The sequence below is a fragment of the Eubalaena glacialis genome, chromosome 13 (assembly GCF_028564815.1).
Source record: "Eubalaena glacialis isolate mEubGla1 chromosome 13, mEubGla1.1.hap2.+ XY, whole genome shotgun sequence".
Lineage (NCBI taxonomy): Eukaryota > Metazoa > Chordata > Mammalia > Artiodactyla > Balaenidae > Eubalaena > Eubalaena glacialis.
This window is the reverse complement of record NC_083728.1, coordinates 12,880,237-12,892,985: the sequence shown is the minus strand read 5'-3', so window position 1 is coordinate 12,892,985 and position 12,749 is coordinate 12,880,237. Positions and strand designations below refer to the sequence as shown.

At 45.6% G+C, this 12,749-nt stretch overlaps 1 protein-coding gene across 2 annotated transcripts in view; it reads left to right on the top strand.

Annotated features, from left to right (window-relative positions):
* The first annotated feature begins 342 nt into the window (after positions 1–342).
* The window catches only part of ARFGEF2 (ADP ribosylation factor guanine nucleotide exchange factor 2), a 100,879-nt gene continuing 88,472 nt past the window's right edge, over positions 343–12,749 (top strand). For both annotated transcript variants that reach the window (XM_061209714.1, XM_061209715.1), the window contains exon 1: positions 343–615. In XM_061209714.1, the coding sequence (XP_061065697.1) occupies positions 495–615 (121 nt within the window). In that variant the 5' untranslated portion in view covers positions 343–494. The remainder of the gene's footprint in view (positions 616–12,749) is intronic.

The following is a 12,749-nucleotide window of genomic DNA, read 5'->3' as shown; positions in this document are numbered from 1 at the left end:
CTCCTCCCCCTCTATCTCTCCTTCTTCATCTCTTCTCTGACCCTGTCATCCCCACTCTCACGCTCCTCATGGTCTTTCTCCTCACCTACTCTCCTCACACCCCCATCACCACCCCTCCTGCCTGTCACCACCTTTCTTCCGTCCTTCACATGCCCTCCTGCCTCCACCCACTTCTACTCACCTCCCAACGTTTCCCCTTCCTTCCTCCACCCTCGCCCCTCCCCTCCTCGTCCACCTGGCCCCGCCCCGCCCCCAGCCTAGGCCACGCCCTCCAGGGTCACGGGGTCGACGGACGCCGTAGCGCCCCCTCCAGTCACGTGGTCACGTGACGCGCTCCAACATGGCGGCGCCGTGGGGCCGCGGCGTCGCTTCCTGACTGGGCGGCGCGGACGGATGCGGCTGGTGCCGGCGTGGACGCCGGGCCCGCAGCTTCGCTCGCCCGCCTGCTAGCGCCATCCGCCCGCGGGGCTGCTAGCCCCCGCTGGGCCGGGGCCATGCAGGAGAGCCACACCAAGAGCATGTTCGTGTCCCGGGCCCTGGAGAAGATCCTAGCCGACAAGGAGGTGAAGCGGCCCCAGCACTCCCAGCTGCGCAGGGCCTGCCAGGTGGCGCTCGGTGGGTGAGCCGCCCCGGCCCGGCCCCGCGCCGGCCTCCCCACGCCGGCCGTTACCCCACGGGGCCTCAGCCCGGCCTCCTGGGCGCCACTTCCCCACGACCCCGAGTCCCACCCTCCCGCCCTCCTTATCATACCCCGGGAGAAACTGATGCCCTGGCAGCTCGGGACTGGCCCAAGGTCACCTAGCAAGTTGGTGACAGCCAGGACTGGCTCTCCAGCCTCCCAGCCCAGGGCTCTTGCCACGGCTCCTTGCCGTCCTATTTCCTGGTTCCTTCTCTCGTCACCTTCAGAAGCAGCAGCCCTTGCTCTAAGTTTTTTCTTTACCTGGGTTCTGCTGGTTGGAGTTCCCCCATGTGAGCAGAGCCTGTGAGAAGAGCTGCCCAGCTGGTTTAGGGAAACTCCTGAGGCCTGCTTTGGAAGTGCCCAACTGGTGTATGTTTTCCTTTCATTTGGGGATCGCCCATAACTCCCTCCAGGAGGGAATGTAGAGGGTTATCCTGCACCTTCAGGTATTGTAGTGTTAAAGAGATCTGCTCGTTCCTTGCGGTTCACTCAAATAGAGGGTCTGTGAGGGCAGAGACACTTGTTTGTTTTATTCACCGCTGGATCCCCTGCACTTGCAACAGGGCCTAACACGCAGTAGATGCTGACTGAATGGACCCACAGATGATTGAAAGAGGGGAGAAGTCTGATTCATCTCTAGTTAAAACCTTGGTAGTTGATTCCATCATCAGCATCCTATCTTTTAGTTTGTCACTCAACAGATATTTATCAAATGCCCACTGTGTACCAGGCACGGTGGCAGGCACTGAGGATACAATGGGGAACGAGACAGACAAGGTATTTGCCCTTACAGAGCTTCTACTCTAATAGGGGAGGCAGAATAAGTAAATTTAAAAATGAATGAGACATTTTTGAATGCTAATAAATACTTGCGTAAAAGCAGTTTTTAAAAATTTATTTGTTTTGTTTATTTATTTTTGGCTGTGTTGGGTTTTCCTTTCTGCGCACGGGCTTTCTCTAATTGCGGCGAGCGGGGGCTACTCTTCGTTGCGGTGCGCAGTCTCCTCATTGTGGTGGCTTCTCGTTGTGGAGCACGGGCTCTAGGCTTGCAGGCTTAAGTAGTTGTGGCACTTGGGCTCAGTAGTTGTGGCTGGCAGGCTCTAGAGCGCAGGCTCAGTAGTTGTGACACATGGGCTTAGTTGTTCCGCGGCATGTGGGATCTTCCCAGACCAGGGCTCGAACCCATGTCCCCTGCATTGGCAAGTGGATTCTTAACCACTGTGCCACCAGGGGAGCCCTAAAAGTAATTTTTTCATAATTGCTTTACTTTTGTAAAATTTTTTGTAAAAGTAGATGTGATAAAGAGGGCCTGAGGACTGCTTTCCATAGGGTGGTCAAGAAAGTAATCCTTTCTGAGGAGGTGACATTTGAGCCAAGTACTGAAAGGCAGGAAGTATTCACCACGTGGAATTTCAGGAGAAGAGGGTTCTAGGCCATGAGGATCAATACATTTGACGAGAGTTGGCGTCAAGTTAATTCATCACCCCAATGCCTTTGGTTTGGAATCTGTAAAAAGACCTGTTTTCCCTAACAAGTGACCACGTAAATGGAAAGTTTGATTTTCTGTCACAGAGTTTGAGGTTACCATCACCTTTCTCCTTTCATTTGGTGCAGGGTACTCTGGGAGTCTTCTCTTGGGGCCTAGGAATGAGTTTGTGAACTTTGCATTTATTTCTCTGGGAAGAAGGCCATGGCTTTCATCAGCTTCTCAGAAGGGTCTGAGACTCCCTCAAGGATCAAGAACTATTGATACAAAGGTTGTTGTTGCTGAGAAAATCTGGAAACATACTAGTCCTGTGAAATTCAGGATCAATTAGAGGAATTTACTGAGATTTAGATTTGTAAAGCTTTTTTATTCAGGAAACCAAGGCTAACTGTTGGATATTGTTTTATCAGGAATGCAGGATAAGCACTACAAAGCAGTTAGTTAGGCAAAAGCCTGGTACTTACAACTCTGCTTGGAAATCTGCCTGCATTCTGTCCTCTCAATGTTACTTTAAGTGAATTGTTGCAGAAGTTTCAAAATAGTTATTTGGCAGAGAAGTTTTCGTTCCCCCTTCAGAACACTTAACATCAAATTTTCAGCAAATTGTATATCACTTTGTTGGAACCTACGTATAAAATTGTCACATGGGTCATAGAGGGCCTTAACATTGAGAGCTTTTTAGATATTTTTGGATCATGCCTTGTTGAGAAGTTCAGATTTTTCCAGCCCAAATTGTGGAATGCACATTCAGTGTTTCGGTAGTGAATTGTAAGAAATAGCCTATACTGAAAATATAAATTCTCCATTAAAAATATTTTTCTTGTCAAACAATATAGATGAGTTAAATAAAATATCCCATATGATGTTATTTAAGAAAAAAAAAGAAATAGCCTATAAAGGAAGTAATTTGACCACAGGTTAATTGAATAGCAAATTGTCATGGTGGCTCATCATCATCAACTTGAGTAATTATTACAAGGGAACCTATGTAAAGTGTTGAGTTAGACTGGCCATCTTTTTTTTTTTTTTTAAGACAGTACTTGTGTGTCATTGCTATTAAATAAAAATGACTGCAGAAGAAAGCATATAGCAAAGTATCTGGTGGTATTTCACTCTGCATCTCAAGGCCCAGTTTTGTGTCCAGTAAAAGTAGCTGAAACAAGCCTGTGTACGAAACATTGCAATGTGGCGAGTATTTTAGAGACTGCCATGTATAGATTATTACTCATTTTGGTAAGAGGAACTGTGACTGCTCAAAGTTGAAATGCTTGAACGATAGGAGCACTTCCAGGAGACAGCTTCTGTGACCTTCCACCAGTTGTAGCATATTAGGGGGAGGGGATCACGGATGCAGGGGCTGTGTAGCATAGGGATTTGGAGTGTGTTCTGTGGACTCAAGACCGCCTGGATTCAGATCCCTTGCCTTCTACTTGCTATCTTTGTGACCTTGGACAGATCTTATAGCTTCCTGATGGGGTTATTGTAAAGATAAAGTTAGGGGGCTTCCCTGGTGACGCAGTGGCTAAGAATCTGCCTGCCAATTCAGGGGACACGGGTTCGAGCCCTGGTCCGGGAAGATCCCACGTGCTGTGGAGCAACTAAGCCCGCGAGCCACAACTACTGAAGCCCGTGTGCCTAGAGCCTGTGCTCCGCAACAAGAGAAGCCACCGCAATGAGAAGCCCGTGCACCGCAACGAAGAGTAGCCCCCGCTCGCTGCAACTACAGAAAGCTCACGCGCAGCAATGAATAAATAAATAAAATAAATAAATTTATTTTTAAAAAAAGATAGTTGACGTGTGCAAAAAACTTGCCATGTAGTAGGTGCTCTGTAAAGGCTTGCTCTGTTATTTGTTTTTATTATTTTAAGCTGTGAGAAACCACAAGACACTCTAAGCACCCTGGCTTGATGTTAACTTAGGTTGGGTCCTCGTTCAAGAATGACTTATTGCTCTATTTGGTTTGTAGATGCAATAAGTAAGAAAGTAATTACACGACTGAAAGGCTGTGTTTATTAGAGTATTAACTTGCTAAGCTCAATGAAGACAAGGGTTGTTCCTTGTAAAAGCAGTGATGATCAGGATGGAATAGGTTTGGAGTAATCTCAGGGATTCATCTTTACTAAATGCCAAATGCATAGATAGGGTCTGCCCAATTAGAGGATCATGGCCTTCCAGGCTTTATTGAGAAATCAAAAGAGCCTGTGAAAGTATTCATCACCCCAAGGACGTTGTTGCTCTTTACTTTCGTAATGAAATTTTTATATAAATAATCTTGAACCTTTCAGCCCTCCAGTTAGGGCACATAATTACATTTTTAAACCTCCCTTTCACAACGGTCTTATTTAAGAGCCATTCTCTCCCATGATCTCTTTAAATTATATTTCTGGTCTTAAACTCTATCAAGTTTAGAGACTTGAGAAGGTAATCTGAGTGGTTTCAAATGGTGTGGAAAAATCTGGAAATCTCGAAAACTTTAACTGAATTGTTTTCACAGTAGTCCTCATATATTGTAAGAGATTCGGTATCTTATTTAATAATTTAATACTCACAAAGTGCCAAGTAGGGGCTGAGTGCTCTGTAATTGCCAGTTGTCATTAAACATACCTATGTTTTTCATATGAAATTGAGTGACTTTAATTTTTAGAGCAGTTTTAGGTTCACAGCAAAATTGCATGGGAGGTGCAGAGACTTCCCATATTCCCCTCCCTGCCCCCACTTGTGCATGGTCTCCGCATTACCAACATCCCTCACCAGAGTGGGGCGATTATGTAGTGACGAACCTAACTCTGACGCATCGTTATCACCCAATTGAGTGAGTGACTTTTTTTTTTTTTAATAAATTTATTTATTTTATTTATTTATCTTTGGCTGCGTTGGGTCTTCGTTGCTGCGCACGGGCTTTCTCTAGTTGCGGCGAGCGGGGGCTACTCTTCCTTGCGGTGTGTGGGCTTCGCATTGCAGTGGCTTCTCTTGTTGCGGAGCACGGGCTCCAGGCACACAGGTTTCAGTAGTTGTGGCTCGCAGGCTCTAGAGCGTAGGCTCAGTAGTTGTGGCCCACGGGCGTAGTTGCTCCGCGGCATGTGGGATCTTCCCGGACCAGGACTCAAACCCGTGTCCCCTGCATTGGCAGGTGGATTCTTAACCACTGCGCCACCAGGGAAGCCCGAGTGAGTGACTTTTTAAAATCACATGTTATATAATAGCTATATGATATCAACCATGTACTAAGCACTTCTGTGTTCCGGGCACAGTGCCATATGCTTTACATGCAGTTTAGTTCTTACTATTATTATCTTCATCGAGGCCTTAAGAACTTGGCTGACGTGACTTAACCAAGAAGCAGTGGAGCCAGGCTGTGAACACTGGCAGTCTGGCTCCAGAGCCCAGTAACTATTACTACCATTGCTTCTCCATAGGAAAGTTCTTGTGTTGTATAAAATACTCATTGGAGTCTTAAACAATCATTATATTGGCAGTGAAGTTTCTATGCAGTGAAGTTTTGGTGATGATTCAGTAAGTAGAGCATTCAATAAGTAAAGAGACCGTATTTTTAGTAGTTGAATTTTGAGATATAGTATATGAAAGCCTCTAATCAAAAAGATCACAGCTTTTTCTCTGCAGCTTTTTACTGCGTATGTCTTTGGTTTAATTTAGGGACTAACAGGAAGAAAGAAATGAAGTTAAAGAGCTCGTTTCCCACAAGTTTCATTTGAGGTATTAAATCTTGCTGATTTATGACCTCTCTCTACATCAGCAGTAAACTCCCTCTATTCATTCTGGAGTTGTGACGTGTGATTGATGTCCGTCTTTGGCTACAGCAGGCAAAGGGAAACCAAAGCTCAGAGGGCAACTTGCCCACATCTGCACAGCCAGGTGGGCAACAATTACAACGTGTAGCTGACATATAAATCATAAAATCCACTTTTAGATTTGCTACTCTGTTTAATATACGGGATTTAGAGACATGTGGGTCATTGGTGATCTTAGCTTGAGCTGTTTTGGTGGCACGGTGAAGGTGAAAACCAGACTGGAGTGGGTTGAGGTGTGAGTGGGAGGTGAGGAAATAGACCGTGAGTGCACGCAACTCGTTCCCAAAGTTTGGCTATGCTGTGAAGGGGAGGAGGAAGATGTGGATCATGGGGGTTCTTTGGTTTTTTCTTTTTCTTTTTTTAAAGGTAGAAAAGACTCAAACTTGTTTAAATGTCATTAGGATGAAGCCAATTAAGGGAGTATATTCATAAATTTTAGTTGCATATTAATATACAAAAAACATTCAGCATTCACATGTCCATATAATATACGGTAAATGGCTTTTTCCCGCATACGATGTTGTTGTTCTAACTTTGATGTGTTTGAAGTAACTATTCTCAGCATTAGGAGGAACGTAAGTGCAAAATTTGAAAAATATCAAAAATATCCCTAAATTGTCATAAAGTAAGGCTTTCAATTGAAACACAAAATAAAACCTTTAATGTTAGCAAAGTCGGGTGTTTTGATTAGACATCTTGTTTATGTGTGCTGTAGATTATAAAAATTTTGAGAAATAATAGGACTTGGGACCCTGACATTACTTTTTGTTGAAAAGTTTTATAGTGATTCTGCAGGAGGAGGTTTTCTGTCTAGAAGCAGCACTAAAAATTGGATTTTGATTATTGAAAAGCATTTATTTGTTGGATTGGCTGAAAATTCATTGGGAGCTGCGTTTGAAACTTTGCTTATTGATTGGTCTTGTGATCCTGGACTAATCATTTAGCTTCTTGGAGCCTTGGTTTCCTGGGATGAGAAAGGTGATAATACCTGTGTCACAGGATTATTGTAAAGGTTATATGAACTAACGCAATAAATAACTGATACCGTACCTGGCACCTAACAAATGACCTACTAAAATTCAGAGGCATTGGTGTTACCATATTTAAAGGAGAAGGAACTGAATACTTGTTCTTCCTGCCTCCATTATTGGTTGGTTTATGGACATCTTTGCTGGTCTCTGACATTTCGACACCGGTGAGGCAAGTGGTTGGAAAAATTTAGAGCTCTGTCCTGTACTTGTAAATCTCAGGGGAGACTGTAAGCAGTGCTGGGGAAAACAGTAAGACCATTCTTTATGGAAGAGCAAACTTGTGAAAACATGTGCTTAATCAGCAAGTACATGGAGTCTCCTATATAAATAGCTCAGAACTGTATTTAGTTCTTTTTCACCAGGCTGAGGGGGCCTGCCTGGAAAATACTTGACTTTCTTTCCAGCAAGGTTATCTTAGAAAATACTTAACTGTTTGCAAATTCATTCCTGGAGTCTTCCTATAAGAAGCTTCTTTGGGTTTACTGTCTTGGTTGTAAATGAGTCTTTTAGCTTTTTTATTAGGTATTTCATTAGGTTTTATAGACTTGTGGGGAGAACAGCCTTCTTGTGCTAGGACCTAGAATTCTTAAATTTTCCCTCTGTCCTAAGGAGTAGTCAGTGCATACTTGTTCTCTATATAGTCCTTCTGACTAAACCAGGGTGACATTCATTCAGAAGATATTTATTTGGGTGTCATACCAGGTGTCATGATGCAAGGAAAACAAAACAAACAAAGACCCTGTTCTCATGGAGTTTGCAGTTAATGGGGAAGAAGGGGACTGTTCAGATGATCACATCCTCTGAGTCATACTAACAACCTAACATCTCCTATGAAGGAGAAAAACCTGGTCCCACAAGGGGAGTGGACAAAGGGATGAAGGAAAGCTTCCCTGAGGAAGTCTTGAGAGCTGAATGAAAAATTAAATAGGTTAGGGTGAGAGGCATTATGGCAGCAGGAGGGGGAGAACAGCATATGCAAAGGCCCTGTGGCAGAGAGGAATATGACGGTTAAGGAAACTAAAAGATACAACAGCCTGTGAATCTATAGTTACCTCAAAATTTTTAAAAAGCTTTAATAATAATTTTTAAAAAAGAAACTAAAAGAGGCCACTGTGTGGTTGGAGCATGGCAAATGAAGGGGGAGAGGTTTGGGGGATAAGGTGGGAGAGGTAGTCCAGGGTCCTACCATGCAAGACCTTGGAGGTTATGTTGAGGAGTTTGATTTTTAGACCAAAAGCAGTGAGATAACACTGCAGAGTTCTAAACAGGGAAGGAGGTGATGGGATAAACAGGTTTGTATTTTGGAAAGATCACTTGAGCCATTATGTTCAGAACATCTTCGAGGAAAACCAGAGAGATTACCCAGGGACCAGTGAGGAGGCAGTTACCATCATCCAGGGGAGAGATGCTGGTGGCCTGGACTTAGAGTAGTGACAGTAGTAACAGAGCAAAGTGAACGTATTCCCCACTTGTTTAGAAGGTAAAACTAAGAAAACTTGGTGATGGATTGGGTAAGAACACGAGAAAGTGGATCAGTAAAGCTGACTCTTAAGTTTCTGACTCACCCAACTGGATGGATAGTGGTGCAGTTCTTTTAGATGGGAGTGGGAAGACCATCTAGGGAGAGGTGGATGGAGGAGCTTGATCTGAGTTGGGACTTGGATGTGTTGAGTTTCACCTGCCTTTGAGCATCCAGTTGGACAGGTGGAATAGGAAGTGGATGGATGTACGAGCCTCGTGTTCATAAGGCAGGCCAGCGCCGGAAATCAAGATTTGAGGGTCATCCGAGCCCAGGTGGGGATTGAAGGTGCAGTTGAGGCTGCGAAGGCCTGTGGGGGAGAGTGTACAGAAAAGGAGAGGCAGGAGAGCCTGGGCCCGAGGAACCCCGGCCTGCCTGGCTGGGCAGAGGAGGCTGAGTCTACCAAGGAAATGGAGAAGAGATGGGACAAGAAGCAGAGGGCAGATGAGAACGGGTGCTTATGAAGCCGGAAGTCGAGAAAATTTCAAGGAGGGGGAGGTCAGTAAGGTCAAATGCTGCAAGGAGGTCAGGTCAGATGGCAACTGGAAAATTACCCATCAGATTTAGAGACATGCGGGTCATGGGTGACCTTAGCTTGGCTGTTTTGCTGATGCAGTGAAGGTGAAAACCAGACTGGAATGGGTTGGGGCATGCATGGGAGGTGAGGAAACAGACACAAGTCTTTCCAGGGCTTTGCCTGGGGTGTGAAGGAGAGGATGGAGATGTGGATCGTGGGAGTTTTTGGTTTTATATTTTTCTTTGTTTAAAGGTAGAAGAGGCTTGAACTTGTTTAAATGTCATTGGGAAGGGAGCCAGTTAAGGGAGAGGTTAAATAATGCAAGAAAGAGAAAGGACAGTTTATTCATTCAGCAAATATTGAGTGCCTGCTCTGTGTCTAGGAATTCCTAGATAATGGGGATTCAGCAGTGAACAAAACAGACGGAAGTCTCTGTTATCACAGAGTTTATATTCTACTGGGGAAGATGGAGAATAAGTGAACTGATAAAAAGTATGTCAAAGGTGGTAAATACTGTGATGAAAGACTAGGAAAAATCGGTGTAAAGCGAAAAAATAAAGCAGGTAAGGTGGTCCAGAATCACAAGGAGGGCAGTTTTAAGTGGCGAGGGAAGGCCTCTCTGAAGAGGTGACATTTGAACAGTCATCTGAAGGAAGGGAAGAGTGAGCCTGGTGGATATCTGGGGGAGGGAGGGCATTCCAGGTGGCAGGAAGAGCAAGTGCAAAGGCCCTGAACAGGACAGGCAACAATTAAGCTGGGGGCAGGGTGGTAGGAGGTGAGATCAGAGGGATAGCAGGGGCCAGATGTTTTAGAGGCTTGGAGGCCAAGGTCAAGATTGTGAGTTTTTACTCTGTGAGATGAGAAGCCAGTGGAGTTTTGCGCAAAGGAGCAGATGTTAATCAGGTTTACATTATGATGGTTATGGATAATCTATTTTGAGCAGATGTAATCTGATTTACATTTTAAGGGAATCCCTCTGGCTGCTGTGTAGACAAAGATGTGGGCCGGGAGGAAGGGTGAGAGCTGAAGCTGTGAGACCAGTTAAGAAAGAGGCTCTTAGTCTAGGTGGGAGATGATGGTGGCTTGGTCTGGGGTGATGGGGGTGGTCCAGCATGTGAGAAGTGATCAGATTCTAGGTAGTTCCTCAGAAGGCAGTAGGGATGGGAGACGGCAGAGTTGGAGGGGCTTGACATTGTTTTCTAGCAGGAGAGAGTGCAGGCTGGGTACAGAAGTAGGTGAGTTTGTAGATTGGCTAACAGGAAGTTGAGGGAGTCTCCTCGTGTTGGCTTCTAATTTCTGCATGAAATAGGCTGCTCCGTCGGTTGTGAGTAAAGATGAATGGTGATGACTAGGAGGGAGAGAAGGGGTATTTGAAGAGAGTAGAGAAATGTGCAGTAGTCTTTGTGGAGAGTTGGAGGTGGTGAGCTTAACTGGCAGTATTTAGGGTTCCATTGTGGTTGGTGATTAGGGCCTTTATAGACCTACCAACTTGCCCTGTAGTCAGAGGTCTGGTCTTAGGTGGAGACAGGTCAGAGGAGAGGGTCATATAATCTAAGTTTGGGATTTTGCCAGAAGTTAAGACTAAAGGTCAGAGAGAGTCAAGCCTATTGTTTGGCTGTCATTCAGATAACAATCCTGTAATGGGATCCATCCTGGAAAATGAAAAAAGGGGAAAGCTGACAAGTTCTTGGCCTTGTCAGGTCTGACAGGCCAAAGAAGGGTCCTACTGGGAGCAGTTAGTAGGTCATCTGGAAGGAAAGGAGGTTGTGGGCGGAGAACAGGCAGCAGCTAGAAGTAACACAGTTCCAAACAGGGACAAGATTCAGAGTGTGGCCAGCCACACCAGGCTGACTTGGGTGGAGGAGGAACTGAGGGTAGTGTTGGTTTGCATAGTAGAGAGGGGTGTGCAGGTCAGATGTGTGAGGGGAGGTGAAGGTTCCAAGGGATGTCCTGGGGCTTTGGGGGGTTGACCAGGGATGGCGTTGTTGAGCTTGGTCGTGGTCATTGCTGGACTTAGCTTGGGAGTGGAGCAGAGAATGTGAGCTGGTGCCAAAGTCATTGATGAATGGGGAGGTGTGACCCGAGGTTCCTAACTGACAGCGATGCCCAGGAAGGATTTCCCAGGAAGGATTTCCCAGGAAGACAGCGTGGCTTTTCAGCTGCAGCTGCCCCACCCCACTCAGGTCTCGCTCCTTTCCAGCCTGCTCATTTATTGCTGCTAATTGCCCAGTTGGCTGTTGGGAGAGCAGTGCCTGTTAAAAGGCTGGGCAATAAACTGGAGCAGGTGTGCCTCACCATCTGCTCCTCCTCCTTCACGCATCCTCCTCCTCTTCGGCTCTGGAGCAGACAGCCTGGGTGTGAATCCTGCAGTGGCACTTCCTGGCTGTGACTGTGGGCAGGTGACTTCACCTCTCTGTGTCCAGATTCCTCACCTGTATGTGGTTAGGAGATGAGTCTCTTGTCTTCCTGAGTTGTAAGGAGGACCAAATGGGCACCTGCCCCTAGCGAATGTCAGCAGTTACTATGATGATTTGTGTTCCACTGATTTTCTTCTTTCCCTTGGCTTTCCGTCGTTCCACCGATGGCACTAGAGATTTTGCACTATTACTGACTCCTGTTTTAAGGGCAAGAGAATGGACATTTATTGACCACCTGTGTATGCCTGACACTGCCTTAGCCATCAATACTTCCGGTTTGTCCAAAGAATTACCTACACCCAACTGCCTAGTTACAGTCTCTGGAGCATATGGGGCTGCTTTTTATCATCCTCATTTTTTTTAGAGTAGGACATCAAGATTCAGGGAGGTTTAATAACCCACCTGGCATCATTCAGCTAATAGATGTCCATCTTCTTTCGGAACTTCCAACCCATTTCTTGTCTTTCACCACACCAGGCTATGTCAAGTGTTCTGTGGGACCCCATGCCACACACCTTTTCCCTGTTTTTTTTTTCTTGCCTCTTTTTTTTTTTTTTTTTCTTTTTGGCCACGCTGCATGCAGCATGTGGGATATGGGATCATAGTTCCCTAACCGGGGATTGAGCCTGTGCCCCCCGCAGTGGAAGCACGGAGTCTCAACCACTGGACCGCCAGGGAAGTCCCCTGCCTCTTTTCAATGGAAAAAAATATTGTATTATCCAAATATATCTAGAAGCCAACTGTTGGGTCAGACTCTATGGAACTACTACCCTCAGGCCATTTCCAGCTTTCCTGTGGCTCATGCTCATCCTTCTCTGCCCCTGCCCTGGCCCCAGCCCCCACTGTTGCTTGCCTGGGTTATTAGCAGCAGCCTCTTTTTTTTTTTTTTTAAACATCTTTATTGAAGTATAATTGCTTTACAATGGTGTGTTAGCTTCTGCTTTATAACAAAGTGAATCAGTTATACATATACATATGTTCCCATATCTCATCCCTCTTGCATCTCCCTCCCTCCCACCCTCCCTATCCCACCCCTCTAGGTGGTCACAAAGCACCGAGCTGATCTCCCTGTGCTATGCGGCTGCTTCCCACTAGCTATCTATTTCACATTTGGTAGTGTATATATGTCCATGACACTCTCTCACCCTGTCACATCTCACCCCTCCCCCTCCCCATATCCTCAAGTCCATTCTCTAGTAGGTCTGTGTCTTTATTCCCATCTTGCCACTAGGTTCTTCATGACCTTTTTTTTTAATTTTTTTTTCCCTTAGATTCCATATATATGTGTTAG